The sequence below is a fragment of the Esox lucius genome, chromosome 20, assembly GCF_011004845.1.
Source record: "Esox lucius isolate fEsoLuc1 chromosome 20, fEsoLuc1.pri, whole genome shotgun sequence".
Lineage (NCBI taxonomy): Eukaryota > Metazoa > Chordata > Actinopteri > Esociformes > Esocidae > Esox > Esox lucius.
Window position 1 is genome coordinate 40,514,784 of NC_047588.1, and position 7,747 is coordinate 40,522,530.

General features: G+C 43.6%; 2 protein-coding genes across 4 annotated transcripts in view; one reads left to right on the forward strand and one right to left on the reverse strand.

The window, feature by feature from the left end:
* Positions 1 to 3,484, forward strand: part of itgav (integrin, alpha V) — a 39,736-nt gene extending 36,252 nt beyond the window's left edge. For both annotated transcript variants that reach the window (XM_013131133.4, XM_013131134.4), the window contains exons 28-30: positions 76 to 186; positions 576 to 695; positions 860 to 3,484. In XM_013131133.4, coding sequence (XP_012986587.1) covers positions 76 to 186; positions 576 to 695; positions 860 to 958 — 330 coding nt within the window. In that variant the 3' untranslated portion in view covers positions 959 to 3,484. The remainder of the gene's footprint in view (positions 1 to 75; positions 187 to 575; positions 696 to 859) is intronic.
* Positions 3,485 to 3,900: 416 nt separating this feature from the next.
* si:dkey-69o16.5 (peptidase E) lies at positions 3,901 to 7,061 on the reverse strand. 2 transcript variants are annotated; one of them, XM_010899339.5, is made up of 9 exons: positions 6,925 to 7,061; positions 6,546 to 6,681; positions 6,221 to 6,309; positions 5,788 to 5,862; positions 5,514 to 5,593; positions 4,732 to 4,905; positions 4,560 to 4,619; positions 4,381 to 4,463; positions 3,901 to 3,975 (listed from the first exon to the last, which is right to left on the reverse strand). In XM_010899339.5, the coding sequence occupies exons 2-9, from the start codon at positions 6,638 to 6,640 to the stop codon at positions 3,909 to 3,911; spliced, it is 723 nt and encodes a 240-aa protein (XP_010897641.1). In that variant the 5' UTR covers positions 6,641 to 6,681; positions 6,925 to 7,061; the 3' UTR covers positions 3,901 to 3,908. The 2 variants fall into 2 exon arrangements, with proteins under 2 accessions (XP_010897641.1, XP_010897640.1); XM_010899338.5 differs by having other exon boundaries at positions 6,546 to 6,650; positions 6,925 to 7,060.
* Between the last annotated feature and the right edge of the window lie 686 nt (positions 7,062 to 7,747).

Sequence of the window (7,747 nt, forward strand, 5' to 3'; positions counted from 1 at the left end):
TTGCTTCATCTCTTGATTCAACATGTTTACTCAGCCGTGATGATGATGAGGAATGTGTTTTTCCTTCACTGACAGACTGAGAGTCAGAACCGTTCGTACACGGTGAGATCTTCTGCTTCCTTCAGTGTAACAGAGATGCCGTATAATAAAAACCTGGTCTCTGATCTCCCCGCCAATACGACCACGGTAAGTCATCTTGACATCACTGGGTCACTTGGCCAATCAAAATGAATCTGCCATATGCTATGTACTCCATTATCCCTTTAAGACTTCAATGTTAATGAAAGGTGTACAAATTACTTTTACTTTCATCGCAGTGTACACATTTATTTTTAAATTAATATAAAATTATTTCACAACTACCTGCTCTGAAAAACTGAATCGACCCTGTCCTTAGAGTTTAGGAAGGATCACATCATTCTACTGAAGTCATTGGTTAATCACACCTGGTCATTAAGGAGGGATTAACCAATGAACTCAGTAGAAGCAGTAGATGAAGTTGACAGCCTAGACTGGCCATGCTTTCACGTGCCACAACAGGACAGGTTTAGAGATGACTGGTGTGTTTTCCCCAGGTGAGTATGGCAGTGATCTGGGTGAAGTCTGAGCCAGAACCAGTCCCGGCGTGGGTTGTGGCCCTGGCGGTGCTGGCCGGCCTGCTTCTGCTGGCTCTGCTCATCTTCATCATGTACAAGGTAAGCCAGCCCAACGTCATCATCCTCATCCAGATAATGGCTGGAGTGGAATATTAATCATCAACCAGCAGGAGTCTGTCTGTCTGACTGACGGGCTGTCTTCCTGACTGCCTGTCTGTCTTTTTGCCTGTCTTTCTGACTGTCTGTTCGCCACCTCCCTATAGCTGGGTTTCTTCAAGCGTGTGCGCCCCCCTCAGGACGACAGCACAGAGAAAGAACAGCTGGCGCCGCAGGAGAGCGGTGACAGAAACACAGATGCCTGACTCCCCTAGCAGCCCCTAGTCCTCAGCACCACACTGGGCCCTACAGCCCAGTCTGTGTCATACCCAAGGCCCATGTTAACCTGGTTCCAGATGTGTTTGTGTCTCTCCTTGTACTATTCCAAACATATAAGTGGAATGTCAGCACAACGCCATCTAGTACCCAGGCCAGGTTTGGGGTGAACTCCTTTTCAATCAATTGATCAAAATTGAACCAAACTGAAATAATTCCTAATTAATAATTGGAATCGAAACTAGAATTATAGAGTTCCCCAACCGTGACCTGGGCAATGTGGACACATTCACCATCGTCTTTCTGAGGGACTGATGACCTGAGATCAGTTTGGTGTTTTAGAGCCTGATTACAGCAAGTGTGGAGACCTGATCCTAGATCACCGCTCCTTTTCTAAGACTCTTTGTGAATACTGGACCTGCTCAATGGAACAATAGGCAGTTTGTGTGGTTTAACAGTTTTGGTTTGACCTCATCCCTTCTTTTTCTGAGTTCCTCTGATAACAAATTACTGAATAAAGAATCTGAATCGGGCTGCCTTTAATGCCTACAAGACCATGATGGTCACTAGATCTCATCACAATGTCACCATAGTCTACTTGTCCCGGGCCCGTTTAAAAAACAAAACAATTATCTGATCGGATTTCCGCTGTCGGGTAGAACTAAACATATGGAAATAGTTTCTATTCACTCTATGTTTTCGTTCAAAGATACGCATAGAATTGTGTCCCGATTGTTTAGCTTCTGATCAGATAACCTTTTAAAAAAAGATTGCATGGACACATTGGAACTGCGCTGCTGTACTGTACAATACGTTATGGACGAGGGGAGCAGGAAAGAAGTGCTGTTGTAAATAATAATCTAAATTACTTAGTTGTCCTGAAGAGGTAAAGCAACAGACATTATCCTTGTTATCGCTTGCTTGCTCGCCCCTCTCTCTCCCCCATTGTTCCCTATGCATATCTGTGCACTGGACATTTGTTTAAAGCGATTGCTGCAGTGATCTGAATGACACTGCAGGTGGCGATGTGTGTCTGGGGATTGTAGATGCAGTGTCTTAAGCAGTGTTTCTTAATCCTGGTCCTCGGGACCCAAAGGGCTGCACGTTTTTCTTTTTGCCCAAGCACTCACACACCTGATTCAAATGTTGCCCTACCACTTACACCCTTGATTGACCAACCTGTCATCAAGCATTTGATTTGAATCAGGTGTGTGAGTGCTTGGGCAAAAAGAAAAACGTGCAGCCCTTTGGGTCCCGAGGACCAGGATTAAGAAACACTAGTCTTAAGTATTGGCATGGTATGAATTGGACTGTTTAAATAATTTCTTACTGGTTACTGCCAGCATGGATGGGATTCTATTTTTACTACTATAGAGAGTTCTTTGAAATTCAGAGGATTGTTCTTTGAAATTCAGGGGATTGTTCTTTGAAGTTCAGGGGATTGTTCTTTGAAGTTCAGGGGATTGTTCTTTGATATTCAGGGGATTGTTCTTTGAACTTCAGGGGGTTGTTCTTTGAAGTTCAGGGGATTGTTCTTTGAAGTTCAGGGGATTGTTCTTTGAAGTTCAGGGGATTGTTCTTTGAACTTCAGGGGATTGTTCTTTGAACTTCAGGGGATTGTTCTTTGAACTTCAGGGGATTGTTCTTTGAACTTCAGGGGATTGTTCTTTGAACTTCAGGGGATTGTTCTTTGAGTAATAACTTTTTTGGTGGGGTGTTTGTTTTATATATGTGTAGGTCCATTGAAGGCCGACTTCAGGAATGAAAAAGATCAACACTGCCTCTTTCTTTATCGAAAAACAAACAATGGGTGTGTTTTTGGTTGTGTTGACGATGTTGATAAATTACTCCCACTCTCCAGATACTATTACAGCGTCCAGTGTAGAACATCCAGCTGACCGGATCCATTTCATAGCCGATCATTTTCAAAACTCTTTTGGACAGAAGCTTTGTAAGAAACGGCAACATCTGTAACCAAATATTAGATCAGTTTATTTTATTAGGAAGTTAAGAGGAGGTGTACTGATCAGCTGTACGTTTTTAATGTTATTCTTGCCTTTTTGTTTGAAGTCGGCCTTCATACCCAGAGTTTAACTGTAACATGCCCCTTTCCCTGAGTTTGTAGCTGTAAGACAAATCACAAGTCATTCTGGGTGTAAGTGTACAAATGTTTTGTATGAAAAGACTTCAAGAATGAACTTACCCATATTGGGTGATTAGCTAATTTCTTGTTCATATTAGAAATGAGTCACAATAACAACTACAGCACAGGAATACTAATCGAATAATAAGCAACACTGATTCACTGCCTCAGCTGTTTTCTCTCACTTGGGTTGTAATATTTATCTGGATGCAAGCAGGCTCAACGTCACTACATTTAATGGACTGGGTGACCTTTTTTAACAACATATTTAAATTGTTTGAAAATGCCGAGTTCTTTTCCCCCAAGCGCTCCTCTCTGGTTAAGCTTACCCTTTGAAATAAATAATTGTCTTAATAAAAAAAATTCTGATTAATGCCTGTTGAACCACCTTAATAATAATTAATTGGACATGGCATTTTCTGCACCCACACCTGGTCTGAGCCACACCCACACCTGGTCTCAGACACACCCACACCTGGGTGGAGCCACACCCACAGCCGTCTCAGACACACCCACACCTGGTCTGAGCCACACCCACAACGGAACTCAGACACAGCCAGAATCCCATCCACCTGGGTGAGGCACAGTGGCCAATTATCACCAGAACTCTAACACACATCAGGCTGTAAGCTGCACCGTAGTGAATAGTGAAATAAGCCAATTAGGAATGAGGGTAAATGAGCCATGTAAAATATGGTTATACCATGCACAGGACACTTTGTTTTTCATAATATTTATTTGAGATCCATGTGTCCTCATGCTTTGGATTGGTCTTGAAATGCCTTTTTATCTGTCCATCACTGTCTGTCTGTCAGCAAGAAGCTGAGGTCACTGCCAGTCTCATATTCGGTTGTTGGATTCCCCCTGAAACATAAAGACTTTAAGACTACCCAAATTGCTGATGTTGATTTTAAAAGCCCCCCCCCCAAAAAAAAAAAATACTGACAAAGAGCACACAACACAATAAACAAACAATTTCTGTTTACTGACATGATGTAAGAATACAATTTTAAATGATACATGCCAGGTGGCTCATTTCGATTGGACCATTTTCCTCACACTTTTTTGGCCATTAGAGGGCACCGTATGTTGAGTCACGGGCTGGAGCAGGAAGGCCTTGACTATAATACGCACTTAATGAATATGCATGCAGACGTCCTCTCAGTAACTGTAGGACAAGTACACACCTAGCCAGACTTTACATGGCACTCTGGTTGCAGGCCTACATAAAATAAAAAAGCAGTGTGTGTGTCTGTGTGTGTGTGTTACCTAGTAAAGAGTCTGGCCTTGCAGGTTCCCAGTAGAGTAGCCCTGTTTCCTTCCACAAGCAGCAGAGATCCCTCTCTCAATCCCTGAGAGACAAAAATCAGTAAGTAAACCCACATACACCTACACCTACACACACACACACACACACACTTCCAAACTGTAGTCCTCTGTTGACTGACCAGAACAGGTGGCGTGTCTGGCTCCTCGTGGAATTGGGTGATCCTCTGCTCCCGCGTCTCCTGGGGGAAACATCACAACAACGATGAGGAAACACGAAAGGAGACGGCAGGGATTTGACCACAGCCTGGACCCTGACCCCCACCTTCAGACACCCCCCACCCCCAAACTCACACCCATGTGTCTGCTGTGGGGGTCAGGGTCCAGGTAGTGGGGGTTGATGTTGAAGGGCACCAGTCCCAGGGCAGCGAAGGAGGGCGGGTACACGATGGGCATGTCGTTGGTGGTGTGGATGCTGACAGTGGAGACGTTGGTGCCGGCGCTGGAGCCCATGTAGGGCACTCCGTCCTGGGGCACAGCGGAGGGTTGGGCAGGGGGGAGGCGAGGACAGGAAACACCAAAAACAACTGAGCACAAGTGTTGCAGTGTGGGGCAATGGACTCGGCTGATAAATCACATGGCAACAGCCTAAGAACACATTCCCACTTCAAAATAAAAGACCTGATGTTGTTGTGACACCCCTACTCTGCTGATGGCAACAAATGAAACATGAGTTCATGCAGGCCTCTACGCTGCAGAATTAACACAATTTTACAAAAATGCACCTGTAGAACCATACTGATTTAAGCCAGTGTGACACTCACCTGTTGAACCAAACTGATTTAAGCCAGTGTGTTACACACCTGTAGAACCATACTGATTTAAGCCAGTGTAACACTCACCTGTAGAACCATACTGATTCAAGCCAGTGTAACACTCACCTGTAGAACCATACTGATTCAAGCCAGTGTGACACTCACCTGTAGAACCAAACTGATTTAAGCCAGTGTGACACTCACCTGTAGAACCATACTGATTTAAGCCAGTGTGACACTCACCTGTAGAACCAAACTGATTTAAGCCAGCATGACACTCACCTGTAGAACCATACTGATTTAAGCCAGTATGACACTCACCTGTAGAACCCTCTTTTTGATCTCAGATACAAGGCTGTTATCATACAGACTTTTCAGCAGACGGAAAGTGTTGCCCCCACCTGTATGCAAACAACATTTTATTGTACACTTCACCTAAAAGATAATGTAGCATATAGCATTTACTGGTACAGTTCGTACCCACATTTCACCTAAGATATAACATTCACTGACAATGTTCACCTAAGATAATTTAGTTACCGATAGTCTGTCCCACAGTTCATCTAAGGTAATGTATTCACAAAGTCCGTCCCACCTATGAAAATGCCTTGAGCCTCCCTCACTGCTTTCACAGGGTCTGATGCCTCATGTATGCTGTCCACCTCATACCCTTGAAGAGAGAAATACAAGCAGACAGAAAGACAGACAGAAACTTAGACAACTGTTACACTCTACCAGTGTACTTGACAATAGGCACAGAATTAACCCAGTGGGCAGAATAAGTCGAAAGGCGTGCCTTTTTGAGGTCTTTAGCTGATGACTGACAATCTTTTGACCTCAACTAGTAAGACATTCGGGCTTAAAGATTCGGTGACAGGAAAAGGGCTGGTAAATACTCTTCAGCGACAGAACAATGCAATGCTACAGATTTCCGGGAGTGGTCTGATAAGGGGGCCTATGACAGAGTATGGTTGTGGGTTTGATTCCCACAGTATGAAAAAGTTTATCAAAAGGCTATAAATACATACCCAGGGTTTTGAACTTGTCCCGAGCTGTCTTTGCATAAGCATCTCTGTTGTGCAGTGCATATGGGATGAACAAAACCCTCTTCACACCGCTGCAATGAACATTTCACATATTTAAATCCAAATCACAGTCACTGCAAGGCCATGCATTCACGAACTACCCAGTGCAAATGCAGTGCAGACATACTTTTTCAAAACGGCTCCTATACATGTTAAAGACTTACAAGCTTTTACTTGATAACCAATTCGTTAGGGTTTTATATACAGTATGTATCACAGGTACTTTGACAGTGAGTATTCGTCAGTTTAAATGTGTATTTAAACGTACTGTCCGAAAAAGTCTTTAATCTGTTGCTGACAATGTTCCAGATATCCTCCCCCGTGAAGCGTTGAGTTGGACACGAGCAGGAGTCTCCTCTTCATCTCTTCGACCCTTCAACCACACGTTTTGAGGAAGTTCACAGCTTTGACGAAATACCGCGAACACAAAGACTTCAATAAACAAGCTTGCGCCGATTACAGTTTTTAAAAGCTTTATGTCAGTTGAGCAAGTAATGTCTGGTAGAAAACTGCTCTTCAAACCCTGTTTCCCGGTCGAAGTTTAAAGTCCAATAGCAGGTATAAGTCAATAAATCACCTAATCTTATTACTGATAGAAATCAAATCTTAATGTGGTAGATTTGATTGTGAAACATTCTGAACTTTACCTTAGGCGATTCGTCATTCGGTTGGGCTATTGGTTGGAACATTACGGGATACAACGTATTTCTCCGATTTCATATGTAGCCTTGTACGGTTTTCTACTAATGTTACGCTAGGTTACAGTATGGGGTCAACTTAAATCACATGACAACAGCTAAGAAATCGCGGCAATAAAAGTCCAGTTTCAAAATAAAGGTTACCCTGTTGACATCAACTCGTGTATGAAAAGCAGTTTGTGTTCACTTTTGTGGGTGTCAGTTCAATAGAATGAACATTCCAGGATTTAAATAAGCTCCTGAATATAGCCGTCTGGAAAATCCATACAATTGTATTATTTTCAGACATAAATGTTCCTTCTCGTGTGTTTACGTTTCAGTGGATGAGTGTCTATCGAATCTATTCACATAATAAACTGCGTGAATTTTCCGTGTGAAAAGCCACCTAACCGTGTCGACGATGATCTCCCGCCAGTCCTCTGCTTATTCTTTTCATAGGTTTTCCCGAGTGAGTCCGTCCTAACCACGGACATCATAAAACCTGAACATGCGAATGGACGGGGTGAACTGGTTTCCCCTTCAGCTGGTTTAACGGGGCGAGAAGGAGCGTTCCGTTTCCCTGCGGTGTGGGTGTTGTAGGGCCGTTTTAGTGCACACGTTTTGAAGAGAAGGGTGGAGCACTATTCAGTAAGGAAGCATTTTATAGCTGAACTGGTTTGAGGGGAGATACTGAGTGAGGGAGATGTAGGGATGCGGTCTGGACCACAGAGTTGGTGTTCCAAACTACACCCTATTCCCTGGGCAGTGCCCTACTTTTGCCCGGGGCAGGGGT